The 16,452-nt window shown below is 43.6% G+C and overlaps 7 protein-coding genes across 8 annotated transcripts; 3 read left to right on the top strand and 4 right to left on the bottom strand.

Annotated features, from left to right (window-relative positions):
* Positions 1-61: 61 nt before the first annotated feature.
* Positions 62-3,139, top strand: LOC128306652 (G2/mitotic-specific cyclin-A). The gene is made up of 6 exons (XM_053044228.1): positions 62-848; positions 922-1,148; positions 1,205-1,630; positions 1,714-1,918; positions 1,993-2,240; positions 2,313-3,139. The coding sequence occupies exons 1-6, from the start codon at positions 621-623 to the stop codon at positions 2,425-2,427; spliced, it is 1,449 nt and encodes a 482-aa protein (XP_052900188.1). The 5' UTR covers positions 62-620; the 3' UTR covers positions 2,428-3,139.
* Positions 3,140-4,561: 1,422 nt separating this feature from the next.
* LOC128297409 (N-acetylgalactosaminyltransferase 6) lies at positions 4,562-7,313 on the top strand. The gene is made up of 2 exons (XM_053033040.1): positions 4,562-5,245; positions 5,311-7,313. Exon 2 carries the CDS (start codon positions 5,325-5,327, stop codon positions 7,152-7,154), a length of 1,830 nt encoding a protein of 609 aa, XP_052889000.1. The 5' UTR covers positions 4,562-5,245; positions 5,311-5,324; the 3' UTR covers positions 7,155-7,313.
* A 119-nt stretch (positions 7,314-7,432) lies between these two features.
* LOC128297410 (mpv17-like protein 2) lies at positions 7,433-8,624 on the bottom strand. The gene is made up of 2 exons (XM_053033041.1): positions 8,256-8,624; positions 7,433-8,192 (listed from the first exon to the last, which is right to left on the bottom strand). The coding sequence occupies exons 1-2, from the start codon at positions 8,428-8,430 to the stop codon at positions 7,756-7,758; spliced, it is 612 nt and encodes a 203-aa protein (XP_052889001.1). The 5' UTR covers positions 8,431-8,624; the 3' UTR covers positions 7,433-7,755.
* Positions 8,625-9,131: 507 nt separating this feature from the next.
* On the top strand, positions 9,132-14,518 carry LOC128303104 (DNA-directed RNA polymerase III subunit RPC7-like). 2 transcript variants are annotated; one of them, XM_053039963.1, is made up of 5 exons: positions 9,132-9,269; positions 9,328-9,482; positions 9,546-9,674; positions 9,747-10,123; positions 14,300-14,518. In XM_053039963.1, exons 2-4 carry the CDS (start codon positions 9,330-9,332, stop codon positions 10,119-10,121), a joined length of 657 nt encoding a protein of 218 aa, XP_052895923.1. In that variant the 5' UTR covers positions 9,132-9,269; positions 9,328-9,329; the 3' UTR covers positions 10,122-10,123; positions 14,300-14,518. The 2 variants fall into 2 exon arrangements, with proteins under 2 accessions (XP_052895923.1, XP_052895932.1); XM_053039972.1 differs by lacking the exon at positions 14,300-14,518 and having other exon boundaries at positions 9,747-10,146.
* LOC128303084 (exocyst complex component 1) lies at positions 10,103-13,087 on the bottom strand. The gene is made up of 3 exons (XM_053039941.1): positions 11,157-13,087; positions 10,577-11,087; positions 10,103-10,513 (listed from the first exon to the last, which is right to left on the bottom strand). The coding sequence occupies exons 1-3, from the start codon at positions 12,968-12,970 to the stop codon at positions 10,166-10,168; spliced, it is 2,673 nt and encodes an 890-aa protein (XP_052895901.1). The 5' UTR covers positions 12,971-13,087; the 3' UTR covers positions 10,103-10,165.
* On the bottom strand, positions 13,292-13,946 carry LOC128303122 (uncharacterized). The gene is made up of 3 exons (XM_053039983.1): positions 13,821-13,946; positions 13,497-13,666; positions 13,292-13,430 (listed from the first exon to the last, which is right to left on the bottom strand). Exons 1-3 carry the CDS (start codon positions 13,861-13,863, stop codon positions 13,374-13,376), a joined length of 270 nt encoding a protein of 89 aa, XP_052895943.1. The 5' UTR covers positions 13,864-13,946; the 3' UTR covers positions 13,292-13,373.
* LOC128303095 (feline leukemia virus subgroup C receptor-related protein 2-like) lies at positions 14,254-16,142 on the bottom strand. The gene is made up of 4 exons (XM_053039952.1): positions 14,910-16,142; positions 14,753-14,847; positions 14,513-14,690; positions 14,254-14,448 (listed from the first exon to the last, which is right to left on the bottom strand). Exons 1-4 carry the CDS (start codon positions 16,140-16,142, stop codon positions 14,254-14,256), a joined length of 1,701 nt encoding a protein of 566 aa, XP_052895912.1.
* Positions 16,143-16,452: the final 310 nt, after the last annotated feature.

Raw genomic sequence — 16,452 nt, 5'->3', positions numbered from 1 at the left:
GACCGAAAACCGTTGCCGACAGCTGTTTAATTCGTTTGCCTCCATTTTCTTCCCTGTTTGAAAAAGGAAGCGCTCGGTTCGTGATAGCGCTCGTCCGTAGTACTTGTTTGATTTGTGTGTCCGTTCGTCTTATTCGCGTCTTAATGTTGCGCCTAAAGTGATTTGTATCTCTGTGTGGTATTGTGTGTAGTTTGCGTACATAATTGGATGAAATAAAACCATCCATTAATACAGCGCATATCGCTTAAAGACGCGCACTATCCAAGCCAAGCGCCGCATCGTACCGCATGCCCACACGCACGAATTAACGCTTTTTTGTCATTGTTTCATTAGGCTTGGGTCAGATTTTACCTAATGAATACACACGGCATGTACAGCTTCACTGCCTACTAATAGTATGATTTAAGCCATAAGCGAATATTCCATGAGAAAAAGTGCGTAAAAAGTTGCTTACGACACACACATACACACATATAACAAAGCCTTCCCTGCGCTTCAGAACGAAGCAGCCTTTGACGCGCACACTTATCAACCATTTACCTGCTGCACTAAAGGCAAGGAAGCACAAAGTTTTCGCGCATAAACTAACGAGAAAAAGGGATACGAATATTTTGTAACAAATGGCGGCGTTCCGTGTTCATGAAGATATGGAAAAGGAAAATCGGGTCCTTCAGGCCCTAGCAGGTGGTAAGAAAAATGTGATCCTTGGTTCGACAAACGTCGTTCCGGCAGCTGCTGGGAAAAATGTGCTTTTACCATCCATTGGCAACCAGCAACAGCAACAACGTACTATGTTTAGCGTGCTGGATAATGTGCAAAATAACGTCGGAAAGAATGTGGAAAAGACGGTAAGTTTTGGCTGAGGTTGATGTCTATCCCGGATATTGGTGAAATTAACCTACGATAATCATATGCGCTTAGGGTAAGGATGCAAAGCTTAAAAATCAACGTGCCGGCCCATTGCCAAAGCCGGTCCAGGCAGGAAACGAGAATGCGGTCGAAGCGAAGCAAAGTTTACAGCCTAAGGTTCAAAAAAAGCCATCCGCACCAGTTGAAGCATTTAAAGGGTTTGAAATATACGATGAAACTAAGGAAAATTTGCCCGAAATGTGCAATCCCAAGAAAAGTGATATGGTGCACGAGAAACGGTAAGTAACATTGGTATGGACATTAGGAAACAAGATTTGATTTTTGGTATCCTTAGTGCTCCTTTGCAGGAGTTGAAACACGTGGAACTGCTCGAAACGCCCATGTCGGTGGCGGAAACCTATTCCCCCATGTCCGTAGACAAATCGGCAAGCCTGATCGTCGTTGACCAAGGACCTGTCCCTAGGAACGATCGCGAACGTTTCTTCGAGGTCGAAGAGTATCAGGAAGACATTCTTGTATACCTGAAGGAGGCTGAAAAGCGGAATCGTCCAAAGCCGGGCTATATGTTGAAGCAGACGGACATAACCTACTCAATGCGTACGATTCTTGTCGACTGGTTGGTGGAAGTTTCGGACGAATATAAACTGCAAGGAGAAACGCTCGCCTTGGCCGTCTCGTACATTGATCGGTTTCTTAGCTTCATGTCGGTAGTGCGTGCCAAGCTGCAGCTGGTCGGTACAGCTGCTATGTTCATCGCAGCGTAAGCATTCACGCACCATATAGACAGTGGAGATGTCGTGCTCTTTGCATTCATTTACGCACGATCGTTCGTTCTAATTGCAGCAAATACGAGGAAATCTACCCACCGGATGTGAGCGAGTTCGTTTACATCACAGACGACACGTACACCAAGACACAAGTCCTGCGCATGGAACAATTGATGCTAAAGGTGCTATCGTTCGACTTGACCGTGCCTACATCATTGGTGTTTATTAACAGCTACTGCGTAATGAATGACGTGCCGGATAAGGTCAAATACCTAGCGATGGTAAATATTAGGCAGCTTTCTGTTGGCCAAAGACACTGTGATTCACCAAACCCTTTTTTGCATACAATCTATAGTATCTTTGTGAGCTGTCGCTACTGGAAGCAGACCCATATCTGACGTATAGGCCGTCAAAGATAGCTGCTGGAGCATTGGCATTGGCAAGACACGCACTCGATTTGCCGATGTGGTCGAAGATGCTAGAGAACAACACGGGATACACGCTGCATGAAATGAAAGATATTATATTGGACTTAAATAAAACGCATATCGATGCGGCGACGATGCAACAGCAGGCTATTCAGGAAAAGTACAAATCCAAAACGTAGGTATACTTGTTTGCTGGGTAACCCGAAACCTGATCGATATTAATTATGTTTTTTTTATTAACTTCCAGATACCTCGAGGTCGCAACCATACCCGCTACTGAACTGCCTAAGAATTCGCTTGACAAACTGTGTGAGATCCCTGTATGTAACGCTTCTGCTGCTTCAACTCTGCTGTTCGTTTAACCTAAATCAGCATCCAATAGCGGGCTTTTTTGTTTCATTAGTGAATAGTTTTCTTTTATATGTATTTATATTTGTGCTTTATGTTCAGGAAATTTCTCATATCCCTGTAAAGCGAACCGTTCTCAAAATTTTCTGTTTGGTAGTGTTTCGTACTTCTCTACGTTGTAACGCTGTAAGACAATGGTAGCCTATAATGTATACTATTTTGTATAACTTTACAATGCTACGCAAGCTTTTGCTAAACCTGTTCATATGCTTTTTCGATAACTGATTATTCTATTCGCAACGTATTAAAAATGTTAACTGCCATGACAAATGACATTCTGCTGGATATGCACATTTAGATAAAATGCCACTACCCGGTCGTGCTTTATATACGACAAATGGCAATTATGTTTTAAAAGAGTAAATGTGTGAAGTACGGTATACTTAATGTTTTGACAAAAATGTAGCTTCAATAAGGGTATGGAGACAGATAAGTTCCAGTTGAAGAGGATTGGACGAGGCGTACGCTACAGGGTTGTAACCATCGACGACGGTGATTTCTACCGAGCGCCATGTTCAAGGGTGCCACGATTACAAGAAAAGTGTAAACGATTTGCTGGCGTATCAAGGGATGAATATTTGTTAAGCAATCTTATGGATTAAAGTATTTCAATTATTTTGTTACACATTTTACATAAAAATAAAACCAACACGACGACGAGAATCAGCGTTGAGAGTGGAATGAAATTTTTAATTATCCGGCTATACAAGCGCTTCATGACTTTGGCCTGCTGCAGGAATCCTCTGTATCCGTTACGGGCGACGAACGCCTCTAGTTAACTAATCCGATATCTCAACTGACAGGCACGACATCGCTATCCTTCTACCCCAACCCAATTTGGACCTACCACACCTGAACGATTTAAAAGGACTGTGCAAGCTCGGTCGTTCGATGACATGACCAGCCCACCGGAACCTGAGGAGTCTGATTCGCTGTAGGAGTTTATCATACAGTCCCATTGTCCTTCCACACATGCGAGTCCAAAAGTCCTGATCATTTTCCTTTCGTACGTAGCAAAAAGAGGGTTTCGTCTTATGGCCAGAGGTTCCTTTTTCTTGCTACAGCGTATTTGTGTACCGGAACTATATAAAGCCAGCTTCGTGCCTCTCGGCAGGTCGGCAGGTCGGCAGGTCAGCTAGCACCGTAGTATGTATCTTAACCTCAATTGGGCGGCTTTAAAAGTACGACACCTATCTGTACATTACCCCTGGGTAGATGAGCATTTATTGGTAGCGTCGCTGATCATTTTCCTTTCGCTGATTTAGCAAAAAGAGGGTTTCGTGTTATGGCCAGAGGTTCCTTTTTCTTGCTACAGCGTATTTGTGTACCGGAACTATATAATGCCAGCTTCATGCCTCTCGGCAGGTCGGCAAGTCGGCAGGTCAGCTAGCACCGTAGTATGTATCTTAACCTCAATTAGGCGGCTTTAAAAGTACGACACCTATCTGTACATTACCCCTGGGTAGATGAGCATTTATTGGTAGCGTCGCTGATCATTTTCCTTTCGCTGATTTAGCAAAAAGAGGGTTTCGTGTTATGGCCAGAGGTTCCTTTTTCTTGCTACAGCGTATTTGTGTACCGGAACTATATAAAGCCAGCTTCGTGCCTCTCGGCAGGTCAGCTAGCACCGTAGTATGTATCTTAACCTCAATTAGGCGGCTTCAAAAGTACGACACCTATCTGTACATTACCCCTGGGTAGATGAGCATTTATTGGCAGCGTCATCATCATTTTGGGGTTTGTCTCGATAATCTTCCCATGGTTTTCCATCGCCTGTTCGATTCTCGGATCCGTTCCGTTGAAGAGCCGGAAACCAACGAAGTTTTTGTCCACAACATATGCCAGGATCGGATTCCCCTCGTAAAAGAAAGTCACCCAATTTTCCATATTCGAGTCGCGTGTCGTATAGTTCTATTCTTCCAAAAGTTTATTGTCTCTCAGTGATGCCTCATTGATACTGATTTTGTGCCTGAGGATTAGCTTCGTACAAATACAGCATTAAAATTGAATGACGATGTTTCAATAATCCCTTGCTTAAGGCCACTTGCCTCCTTTGCAGTTTTGTCACGAAACAGTTTTGGACAGTGGCCATATGCTTATGGTTAATATCTTTAATTTAATTCAATTCATCCATCGTGCTCATTTGCATATAATTCCCCGCTACGGTTAACGGGTTCGTGAAATATATCTATCTGACGCATCTATCCGCTCCGCAAATAAAACAATTTGCCGGAATGTCAAATAAAGTTGCAGCTTGTAAAAAGAATAATCCAAACTAATGACGCAAACCACTTGTTGCAATCAGCTACGAAGTAAACAACATGATCATCTAGTACCAGAGTGGGTGTTTTACGATTAGAATTCAGATGGATTCAGCTGCATTTTAGCTATCGAATCTCGGGACCTGGCTGGCATTCTTGCACAGGAAAGAGAACAAATTATATTTCAGGGAATAGTGATGAGATGCGTATGATGAGAACAAGTCCCGTTATACCGGTTTGAAGTTTCTTTTTCGGGTTTGTTTTTATCGTACCCCGGCGGTTGTTGGCCAGTGAAAGGCATCGTGAAAGTATACCAGAACGGCAGGAGATGGTACACAGAATGCACCGTAGGGAAGTGTTTGCAAAGAATCGATTTCCTATCGCTTGCTGAAAGCGTTCTATTTCTTGTGCATAGTGTTTGAGTGCGTTACAGCATACCAGTATTGCCTTTGCCAGCTCATCACCGCGGGAAGACGGTATCATTGACAGCGATTACGGGTAGCACACATAGGTGCGTAGCTGGCATTCGTTTCGAAGGCAATCTATATCTAGGATTGTGTATTCTTTTGCTTCCAGGTGCAAGTCTGGTGATGAGGAGAAACGTCCGTACACTGGTGAAATACGCGTTTGTTTCAGGTGGAGTGTTGTTGTTTCTCACGCTTATCATCCGGTCGTTCAGTGAGGATGGCAAAGCACCACTGAACGGTGTGTTTGGCCCGGAGGCACTCGTGCAGAAAGTGCCGCACGCAAAAGAAGGATCGTTTTTCAATGAACCTCCGAAGAATGTGCATCAAAAGCGGATCGACTGGCACAACTACGATCTTATCCATGAGGAAGCCAAACGGAGCGGCATCGGAGAGCAAGGCAAGGCAGGCCATTTGGACAAAAGCGAGGTCGACCTGAAAGATAAGCTGTTCAAGAAGAATGGGTTCAACGCAGTGCTGAGTGATAAAATTTCACTGAATCGATCGCTGCCCGACATACGCCATCGCGGTTGTCGGAAGAAACAATACCTCGACGAACTTCCGACCGTAAGTGTTGTCGTACCATTCTACAATGAACACTGGAGTACGCTGCTACGGACCGCGTCGAGTGTGTTGCTTCGGTCACCTCCGGAACTCATTGCTGAAATCATCCTTGTGGATGACTGTAGCACGAAGGATTTCCTGAAGCAGCAGCTAGATGATTACGTTTCGGAGAATATGCCTAAAGTGAAGATCGTCAGATTACCGGAACGGTCGGGGCTGATAGCTGCCCGGCTGGCTGGTGCCAAAATTGCTACGGCCGATGTGCTCATCTTCCTGGATTCGCACACGGAAGCGAACGTGAACTGGTTGCCTCCGTTGCTGGAACCGATTGCCATCGATTATCGTACCTGTGTATGCCCGTTCATCGATGTTGTCGATTGGGACACGTTCGAGTATCGGGCACAGGACGAAGGTGCCCGCGGTGCTTTCGATTGGAAGTTCTTTTATAAACGGCTGCCTCTGTTGCCCAAGGATTTGCAAAATCCCACCGAACCGTTCGAAAGTCCGGTAATGGCGGGTGGACTGTTTGCGATCAGTGCTAAGTTTTTCTGGGAAATTGGAGGCTACGACGAAGGTTTAGACATCTGGGGCGGTGAGCAGTACGAGCTAAGCTTCAAGGTGTGGCAATGCGGTGGCAAGATGTACGACGCACCATGCTCGCGCGTTGGTCATATCTACCGTGGGTACGCACCGTTTGGTAACCCGCGCAAGAAAGACTTCCTGACGCGCAACTACAAACGTGTGGCCGAAGTATGGATGGACGAGTACAAGGAATATCTGTACATGCGCGATCGGAAGAAGTACGAAAACACGGACGTGGGAGACATCTCGCGGCAGCTGGCGATCCGTGAGAAGCTGCAGTGTAAACCGTTCAAATGGTTCATGACACATGTGGCGTTCGATCTGGTCGAAAAGTACCCGCCAATAGAGCCACCAGACTTTGCAAACGGTGCCATACAGAGTGTGGCCAGTCCGGGGCTTTGCGTTGATACGCTGAACCATGGCGAAAAGCAAACGATTGGTCTGTATTCATGCGCTAAAGATAGGGTACAGCCACAGCCTAATCAGTATTTCCAGCTGTCCTGGCATCGGGATTTGCGCATCAAGTTTGGCGAACTTTGTTGGGACGTGTCGGAGAGCGTTCCGAATGCAAAAATTCTACTTTACCACTGTCATGGTGGACAGGGTAATCAGCTGTGGCGGTACGATCCCGAGTCGCAAATGCTCAAGCAAGGTAAAAATAATCGTTGCCTCGACATGAACCAGGACAATCGCGAAATATTTGTGAATCCGTGCGATCTTGCCAATCCGCGACAAAGGTGGCACTGGGGCTTCGTTAACATGACTTCGATAGCGCAATGGGATTCGTACGGTGCTAAAGTGATCGAATGAACGCACGCACACAGCACCTAGTTAACAGGTTAATCTTTTACAACTAAATCGGCCAGAGTCTGGTGTACAATTCGTTTGCGTTTATCAAGCGTTGGTTGTGAAGCTTCTGAAAAGCAGCAGCATTTTGCTCAAATCACGATGGATGGAATGTAGTGAAATTGACGAGTTGAAGACTTTAGGTTTATTCTGCCATAGTTACGTGCTGTAAGCAGCTATCTGCTTCGGATATTGTACAGAGTTAGACGTCTAAAATATATAAACACGGAGTACACATCATATTCAGCTACGTATAGATTTCGGTTTAGTCGGGCACAACCCTGGTAAAGCAATAATATATTATCCAGCAGCTTCCATCTTTAAACGACAAATCAGTAATTAACTAGTAACTATTCAACAAACGATGGGAGACTAGGCGGGTGCTTATAGAATAACAAATGTTTCAAAATACAACAGAAAGTATTAAGTACACTATCGCGAACCAACGAAGAATAGTAATCGAAGTCCGTTAAAAATACAAAACAAAAGTGAAACTTTCGCTAACCATAAACATCGGAGTGTGGTTGTTTGTTAGATTTTCGAACTAAAGATTCAATTGTCAATATCACGATGAGGCATCCGAAGGTTCGCCCTGTTTGCGTGCTTTCCCCGTTAGCTGCGTAACGAGATCGTCATTATGCTTGATGTAGCAAAGAAACACATTATACAACATGGTAATTGCATTGATATACAGCACACGGTATTTTGGACTGATTAAGTAGAAGTTTATGAATTGCGTCGGAGGCCACACGAGCCAGTCTGCTGTATAGATAGTCCAGTACTTCTGCTGCAATTCGGTGGTACATTCAGTCACGGTTGAACCTTCCAGTAAACCGGCACTGTAGAGGTACGTAATGATGAAGATGGGAGATATTGCAAATTGGTCGATGGCGATTTTTTTGAACACCGTTCGAACCGAAGCACCGGGAAGTAATACATCCATCCATTTGTACAGATAATGATGCAATGGACCTTGGGACAGCCCAACCAATGTCATATTGACTGTAGCGGGAAAGGACAAATCGTTACTCTATGCTCTCAACAAGGCAATCATTAATTACTTACACATCCGCTGCATATCGTACCCCGACGACTTTTGGACTGTGGACTTTTGTTTGTTTTCCAGCCTGCTTTCAATTTCTTGTGCCGCCACATCGCCGGCCAACATCAACACACCGGAACTAACCGTATTTGTTACCAGTAGATATCGTCCGAACAATAGCTTCCAGACTCGCCTCATTCCAGGATTCTTGGCTCTACCCGGTTTAAAAGGTTTACAGCTGCTTGGGAAAAGGGTCACGAAAAATCGTTATTTCGGTTGAAAAATCCTGGCTCTGTTTTATATGCTGTATTTGCGAGAGATAACCACTACTATACGCGAAAGATACGTTAGTTTTGCAACTGTAGAATGCACAAAGTTTGGTTTAGCAGGGTGTTTATGTTGTTATGTTTTTTTTCTCATACAAAAGAAACTTGCATAATTGTCAGCTGATCGCACGGTGGTAGTCCAACTAAACGAAATATTTGCAAACTGCAAAAAGTATTTCTTAACTATAGCCATCATTTTGCAAAAAGTATGCGAGAATATGATCTCGAATCATGGGTGTGAACAGATGAGAAACGTAGTTGATAAAATGTATCGAACCAACAGGCTTTCTATGCAAGGAAAAGGTCGGCTTGCCATATGTAGAGGAATAGCGAGCGAGTTCCCAGTTGTGTATGTTTTTTTTTAAATAATTTAAAATATTTAAGCCCACGATCTATCCCGTTTCAGATTATTTGAGATGTTACAATAGAGCAACGGCGTAGGTGATTTTTAACAAATAAAAATATATTTTATCAAATATATGTCAAAAAGTAACAGCAAATGTCATGGAAATGTTTGCGATGTGCAGCATGTTTGTTTTAGTTTCGAAACATCCTTCTGTTGCCGGTATTTCTACCGATTCGTGGAACCCTATCTAGGATACCATATTCAAGTGGGTATTTCGGCATTTAAAACGCTGGCAACCATTGTGCTTTAATAAGGTTCACGCATAGCGTACAACAAATCGTCTTATTCCGGTCTCAAAACAACAGGTAAGCATTGAAGTAACTAGTTGAAAGTTCAGAATAATAACATGTAGATATTCCTTAGGTATGGCGGGTCGCGGTCGTGGTAAAACCAGCGGTACATTAACTCAAGAGCAACTGCAATCGTTAGGCGTCACGAGCAAAGAAATTCAGGCTGTTACTTCGGCAGCTCCGCCACCGTTGTATCCTCCATTGCTGTCGAAACCTGTACCGTTGGAGGTAAGCGGGGCTAAGAAGTATTGTAACATAAGTAAAACCTTTAAAATGCCACGCACATTCTAGTCAAACGCCGATCGAAGCTATAAAATCCTATGGAAAGAAGATTTCATCTCATATTTGCGAGAATCAACGTACTACACAACGAAGAAAAGTTCCAAAATAACAGTCCAGCGCTATTGTGATAAAGTTATTGTAAGTCAAATAGTGATACTCATCCTTGCGGCTTTGGATATTTAAAAGGCTTTCTCGGTTATTTCGCTTCAGAATGTTATAGAGAATGACCCTAAAACTAAACGTGAAGGAGATTTTCTATGGAAACTGATGCCTGCCGAGCTGAAACCCAGTTTCAAACGGTTGAAGGTGGCGTCCGGACCAACGAAGGAGAAGCGAATGCGTAGCGCGGATGATATTGATGCCAAACTCAAAGCACTGGAGCAGAAAGAATCATCCGGCGACAATGCCGATGTGGTTAAAAAGGAGAAAAGTGATTCTGAAGATGAGAAAGATGGCGAGGATCAGGAGGAGGAAATGATCGACGAGGAGATGGACGACGACAATGATTATGGAAATAACTATTTCGATAACGGTGAGGCATATAACGACGAGGACGACAATCTAGACGATGGACCGGTTTATTAAAGGTAAATACTTTTACATAACGATACAGATACTGTTATTTACGGTTAATGGGATTGAGCGATCTCAGAAAAGAAATCCAAAAGATCGTTGATCGTGAACTCCAACGTTATCATTGAGCCGGCGTAACAGCGCTGAATCCATTGCTCCAGTGAGTTGTACTGGTTGATGAACTCTTGCTGCATAGCACGCCAGACCACCTGTAGCAGGTTTTCCTCCTCACAAAGATGCTTTTCCACTTTCTTGTACAGTTGCTCGAGTCCTTTCTTCACTTCGCGAGCAGGATAAAGGCTAATAACTTTGCGCAGCTCTTGCTTTGAGTATGCCATTTGGTAGCTAATTTCCGTATCCTTCACACCCTGTTGCACCCGCACTTGTATTCCTTCGAAAAATTGCTGAAAAGAGATTCGAACATTTGAGCTTGTGAAACACTCACTCTCAAGAAGGATAGTACATACGTTCAATCTTTCTAATGGTCGACCAAAATATTTCGTAACGTATGCTTTCTGGGCATCGTTGTACCGTGTCTTGGCTTCTTTGCGCAGCGGTTCCAGCACCGGAATTTTCAGCTGCGATAGTGAAGAGTGCATACGATGGTAGTTTTCCATTTTCACCACCTGATGTGGTGTTTTTGAGTGTTCCGCTGCATGCACAGGAATGCGTTCAAAGATGGCTTCGACCAGCTTAAGGTACCATTTGTCCAGATCATTGCGACGTTCGGCTTTCTTAAATACATTTTCACACGTTGCCGCAAATTCTTCAAAATTTTCCACAAACGGCAACAGACCACACTTTGATCGCTTTGGAAGTTTAGCATCCTCAATCGATTGCAGCTGTATCTGCATGAACTTATCAAAGTTACGCTTCACGTGTATTAGAGCCGAAGCGAATGTCATGCTTAGGAACGATTGTGCGTCTTGCGCGGACATTACATGTTGCGTAAGGCGCACCAGAACGTACAGGGAATAGCTGAAGGAAAAAAATAGAGTATAAAATTACAATTTCACTGGTTTAGCATGATCTTCAGTTGTTACTTACTAATTATCCAACTTTTCAAAGCTTAGTATAAAGTTATTTATTTCTGACTCGAGGTTTGCAAACAGTTCTCCCATCATACGGCGCACTTCCTCGTTGATTTGACGATCGATTCTTCGCTGCGGAATGTTCAGTGCTGTGTCACGTTCATCTTTTTGGTTCGTTCCTTCGTTGCTAGCCGCGTCCAGCGTCGTTTGTGTATTCTTTCCCGTCGGACTGATCACGTCCAGTTGAAAGAAAGCAATGCAGAAATGCTGTTCGTTCAACGCTACTGGTTCCAGTTCGGCTAGTACTTTTTCCAAAATAGAATCAAACCGTTGCCGTTCCGACGGTTCTGCTCCAGGAGACCATATTTCTTTGTTGACACCTAAAATACCGTATGGTTGCGCGGGTTGTTTGTTGGATTGTGGGCCCAGCTTTAGTTTGTTGCTCATCGAGCTGTTGTTGATATCCTCCCTAGAGTGGAATTGCTTAAGTGTGAGCGCTTGTTTAGCATTTTCAAAAAACAGATGAATGTCGCGGTCGTAGACCTTGCTTAAGGAAGCAGTGTAAACTTTAATAAGCGCATCGTATGCCTTTCGATCCATTGCTTTCATCCAGTGCATAAGCTCCATGAAGGCAGACAGTTCCTTGTGTACGTTTGTGTGCTTCGGTAGGGATAGTTCGTTGGAAAACGACGTTTGTGAATCGCCCAGATTGCCGAGATGGATGAAAAGATTATTCAAGTGACGGCTAATGGTTTGTGAGAACTTTGCTTTCCACTTTTCAAACCGCTTGCGCTGATCCTGAACTGCGGTTAGCCGCAGAAGGGCAGGATCGATGTCGCTGTTCATCGCCAGTTGCAGTGCTTTGCCTGCTGCAATAGCTGCTGGCAAACCTTTCGGGGTCAGATCCGTATCCGTGAGAGCATGCTGATGAACATACGGTAAGTCTAGCTGCGTAACTACCTTTTCTAATTCTTGCAACAGTCGCACGTTGTTGGTATTTGCAATTTCAATCATTTGATTCTTCTCACCCATCTTTTCCATCGTGTCCCGTACGTGGCACAGGATCTCATCGTAATCGTCGAGCCGTTTTTCAACCTTTTCAGCTTCCTTAATGGCTTCCTCGATACGTTCCATTAGCATTTGGACTTGTTTTTCTGACGCCAGAACGCTTTGAATGTTCGCACCGTCCAGCTGTAATAGATTGTGGCTCAAGTCTTCCATGAAAAGTTCTGCATTGCTGATCGCATAGTCGCACTCCGTGATGAGTTTGCTCAGATGCGCCTCTTCCTTATCCGTGAGGGCATGGAAGTCCTCATTTTCAAACCCTTCCAATTCTTCTTCGTCATCGCCTTGGCCAGCATTTCCACGATTGGAGTTCATATCATCCACTTGTTTTTCTGGCGACTTTTCCGAAAGCCACTGTTTGGGGATATTTTTAAATACGGCCCGCTCTCCTACGGTGCAGTGCTTGTGGATTTGTTTCCACAAAACGGTAATGAAATTTTGACGCTCGTGTAGATTAGCGGCGAACCATCGGAACGGTTTATCTAAAATCATGTCGAAATCATGGGTGTCTGCCGCTTCGTTACGCCCGTCGATGCACTTGATCTCCTCCAGGGACCAAGATCGTTTTTTCTTGTACACCCCTTTATCATACTGCTTTATCTGGCAAACGCTGACCACCACACTCGGTTTGATTGTAGAAATAATACACAAGTACGACGTCTTTTTTCTTTTGTGCAATTTGCTAACATTGCATACGGACAAAATTCGCTCATCAAGCGCATCAAACAGCTCCTTCTGGAAGATGTACTTTATTCCTGCCGCCATGCTAGATGCTTTACCTTCGAAAACGCTTGCCTAATGCTAGTTTATCTATTCGTCCATGCACCCAAAATTATATGATATTAGTTAGACTCTGACTACAGCAACTACTGTTGTTCGTTTTACCACTGCTCTGCTATTTATATTGATACAATCTGCGATGTTCTGCAGCATAACGTCACTCACCAACATTCGTGACGTATTCAGCTGTCAAAGAGCCCACAAATCGGGATCGCGCACACAAAGCAGTGTCCCATGGAAATATGATGTTTTTTTATCATAAACAATCCATCCAATTGCACAATACGCAAAAAATACACACGGGAATGTGGTTATTTCATTTAGATTGATTTATTTTCACAGAACATCTAATACATCCACTGTGTGACGACTTCTTCCTGTCGCTCGTTTAATCTAGGCTCTTCGGCGGGTTGTAGTTAAGGTAGATCAATCCGCTCTCTTTGGCCTGAAATGATACATGGAACAGTGAGCTATCTTGCATTGGAATGCGCTATTACAGATGCACAATTACCACAGTCAGAGTGATGCCAAAAATCACAATGCCGGCAGCAAGCACGGTGTTGTACACTCGGTTCTTGCGTCGGTGCTCTTCGAAGAAGTCACCCTCAGGGACGGGCATATCGTTCATTGTGTACACGCGGAAGTTGTTGGGTCCATGATATCCGCGAGACAGGAACGCCGCTGTTTGCAGGCGGAATCATTAAATCGCATTACAGATCACATACATCGTGCACCAGGTAGCAGAGACGGGGTTATGTAATAGAGCAAAATAAGAACAGAATATCGTTAAATTGTAACATTGTATCGGTATAATATGAGTTCGTTTATACTTTACCATTGCGGACGGCCAGGTTGGCAACCGAACGTACTGGCAGCATTTTCTATGTTTCCGAGTGAAAACTGAAAAACGCAGATGTTGTCCAATGCAAACCACAAGAAATTTTCCTCAGGACACTTTGATAGAAACAATGGATTTTGGCATAAGACGTTTGCCGCTGACAAGCCCTGTCAAAGTCGCAGACGAATCACCACCGTGTTATGATTCATATTTGAAAGGGTCGTTAATCGTTCAAAACTACACACTCGTAAAAATGATGTTTGTTCGTGATATAAGGATGTCTTAACTAAACCACTCACAACAACTATCCATTTTTGTGATTTTTCAGTTTTGTGATCCTCAGCTTCCAACAGGGCAGCTGAATTAAAACATTATGCCTACTTCTATAGCATATTATTAACAGTACATGTAGAGTGTTTTTATTTTCTAATTAGCTATCGGTGTCTATTTTCAATTTCAATCCCGAATCTTCATAGTTTGAGATGTCCCCGTAGCGAACGCTAGCATCTTCCGCGAATTCTCTTGCAGCCTCGCTTTCTATTTCTAAGTGAGTATTGTAGCGTCGTAGATCCGACCGAATCAAACTGATGATATTGCCGTCCAGTATGAGAAATGCGGCAAAAACCTAGTTGTGGAGAAAAATGTGCATACATTAGTTGTATTCTATATCACAGACAAGAAATACTTACTATATTTCCCACAAAGTCACCTAAAATGTTTTGGATTCCGGATATCATCAATGTAATAACAATGCCGAAAATCTGTGTAGATATGTTTAATATTCCCATCACCGGACCATCAGGTTCAGGAAAAGTCAGCTCAGCTGCAAACTCATATCCAATTGGCTGGAAGCCTGTCATGAAAAAACTGGGAAAAGAATATTGCACTTTTCCGACAGGCGAGTATCAAGAAATAAACAGCACACCTACCCGAGAAATACGGAAGCTACTGCTAACAATTTTTTAGAACGGCTTTCCAAAGCAAGTGCGAAGATTACCAGTGTTACTGCCGAAAGCCGACAGACCTGCGAAAGCACAAAATGAAAGTAGTGGTAGGTTCCGTATGAAGGCAATTATGTAAACTTACCCATACGGCAGTTGCTTTATACTTATGGCTTGTATCAAGTAAATAACCAAACACCATCGAACCGATTAGTCCTAGCACTATCAACGCCAACCCAATTCTTCCAGCATCAGAAGCACTGTCAGGAAAGTAATTCAGCACGATCTGATTGAGCAACGTGGAGAATGCATTGAATAAGCCCACGTTGATGCCATAAGCGATTACCAGTATCAGGTAATTGTCGTCCTTCAATAAACGTCCTACCGATGGCCAGTAGTCTTTTCTCCTTGGTTTCATTGTTCTTTGCAAGGCCTGCACGTGGCTCGGTGCAAACGGGGGTTCTGATTTAAAAACTGCAATTACCATGCATGCTATCATGGTAGAAACGCCAGCAACTCCCATCAGAAATACTTGCAAATCAACACCTATGGCCCCAAAGTCGTCATGATTAACGATAACCATAGGTGTGAGAAAAAAGCCAATTGCGATTCCTAGCTGACCGCCAAACACACCGAAAGCACATACGGAAGATGCTTCTTGTGGAGAAAACCAGGTAGCTGACAAGCGCGAAGGAATGCTAAGTAAAAATACCTGTGCGATTGCTGAAACAATTTGCCCAATGATGACTATTTTAAACTGCGATGGATCTGCCGAAAATACTTTTATCCACGCTCCTAGTGCTGTGCCAACTGCTCCAATCACTGCTGACTGCCGCATATTTTTAACATCCATAATATATGACACAGGAAACACGGCCAGTATGTATATCACCATGAAGATCATTGATGTCCAGTCGATCCATGCCGGTGATATGTTGTAGTATTTCGCCATTATATTTGCCACTATACTGTATTGTATCCATTGGACGTACGATACTGCTATACTTAGAACGCATAAAACTAGCAGGAACCACCGACGCTTGTAAACTTGGATTTGCACTGAAGTGAAACTGTAGTTTTCAGGAATCGTTAGCGTAGATTGGGATACACTTTTTGTGATAGTCTGATAAGTCGTTGCACGTTGCACTTCCGTATGGATGGCGATATCGTCGAAAGATAAATCTAATCCCATCTCCGGAAGCTTTTGTCGTAATCCATTATGACCCAATTTTGGAACACACAAAAAGTTTTCATTTTGTGATGGTATGATCGGAGTCGATAGCGACTTCTTCCTATCCAAGGCACAGGCAACAATGTTTGATCTGCTGAACGAATGCACTAAAAAGCTAGTTTCGTTAGCAATTCGTCGCACTTCCATTTTACTTTAGATGGAGAAGATTTAATTTTCCGCGGAATCACAACGTTGACTCGTAGCAATGGCTGGCAGTAACGTTAATCAACCACTGATCTGTCGCTGCACGTTTCTTAAAAATATGGGCTTCGTTGCGTTACTCGTGTATGCATGATTGATGCATTCAACTTGACTTGTAAGATTCTAGGGAAGCTACCAAAGCACAACAAGGATGAAGATGCAGCGATAAGTTTGTTTTAATTGTTTATCTACCACTCGCTCTCCTCAATTCAGTGTTTACTTTACGTGATAAGATGCTGCACACACTGTTGCTAGC

Source organism: Anopheles moucheti, chromosome 2, assembly GCF_943734755.1.
Source record: "Anopheles moucheti chromosome 2, idAnoMoucSN_F20_07, whole genome shotgun sequence".
NCBI lineage: Eukaryota > Metazoa > Arthropoda > Insecta > Diptera > Culicidae > Anopheles > Anopheles moucheti.
This window is presented reverse-complemented; position numbering and strand designations above follow the sequence as displayed.

Bases quoted from the DNA above. Each gene is read 5' to 3' on its own strand.
- LOC128306652 (XM_053044228.1), top strand. From the start codon at position 621: ATGGCGGCGTTCCGTGTTCATGAAGATATGGAAAAGGAAAATCGGGTC. The intron at 1,149-1,204 runs GTAAGTAACATT...TGGTATCCTTAG, and splicing joins GATATGGTGCACGAGAAACG to TGCTCCTTTGCAGGAGTTGA. The intron at 1,919-1,992 runs GTAAATATTAGG...TACAATCTATAG, and splicing joins AGGTCAAATACCTAGCGATG to TATCTTTGTGAGCTGTCGCT.
- LOC128297409 (XM_053033040.1), top strand. From the start codon at position 5,325: ATGAGGAGAAACGTCCGTACACTGGTGAAATACGCGTTTGTTTCAGGT.
- LOC128297410 (XM_053033041.1), bottom strand. From the start codon at position 8,430: ATGAGGCGAGTCTGGAAGCTATTGTTCGGACGATATCTACTGGTAACA. The intron at 8,193-8,255 runs GTAAGTAATTAA...TTCCCGCTACAG, and splicing joins GTACGATATGCAGCGGATGT to TCAATATGACATTGGTTGGG.
- LOC128303104 (XM_053039963.1), top strand. From the start codon at position 9,330: ATGGCGGGTCGCGGTCGTGGTAAAACCAGCGGTACATTAACTCAAGAG. The intron at 9,483-9,545 runs GTAAGCGGGGCT...CGCACATTCTAG, and splicing joins CGAAACCTGTACCGTTGGAG to TCAAACGCCGATCGAAGCTA. The intron at 9,675-9,746 runs GTAAGTCAAATA...ATTTCGCTTCAG, and splicing joins GCTATTGTGATAAAGTTATT to AATGTTATAGAGAATGACCC.
- LOC128303084 (XM_053039941.1), bottom strand. From the start codon at position 12,970: ATGGCGGCAGGAATAAAGTACATCTTCCAGAAGGAGCTGTTTGATGCG. The intron at 11,088-11,156 runs GTAAGTAACAAC...TTTTTCCTTCAG, and splicing joins TTTGAAAAGTTGGATAATTA to CTATTCCCTGTACGTTCTGG. The intron at 10,514-10,576 runs GTATGTACTATC...ATCTCTTTTCAG, and splicing joins GACCATTAGAAAGATTGAAC to CAATTTTTCGAAGGAATACA.
- LOC128303122 (XM_053039983.1), bottom strand. From the start codon at position 13,863: ATGCTGCCAGTACGTTCGGTTGCCAACCTGGCCGTCCGCAATG. The intron at 13,667-13,820 runs GTAAAGTATAAA...GCCTGCAAACAG, and splicing joins CAACCTGGCCGTCCGCAATG to CGGCGTTCCTGTCTCGCGGA. The intron at 13,431-13,496 runs GTAATTGTGCAT...GTATCATTTCAG, and splicing joins TTGGCATCACTCTGACTGTG to GCCAAAGAGAGCGGATTGAT.
- LOC128303095 (XM_053039952.1), bottom strand. From the start codon at position 16,142: ATGGAAGTGCGACGAATTGCTAACGAAACTAGCTTTTTAGTGCATTCG. The intron at 14,848-14,909 runs GTAAGTTTACAT...GTGCTTTCGCAG, and splicing joins ATAAAGCAACTGCCGTATGG to GTCTGTCGGCTTTCGGCAGT. The intron at 14,691-14,752 runs GTAGGTGTGCTG...TTCTTTTCCCAG, and splicing joins GTAGCTTCCGTATTTCTCGG to TTTTTTCATGACAGGCTTCC.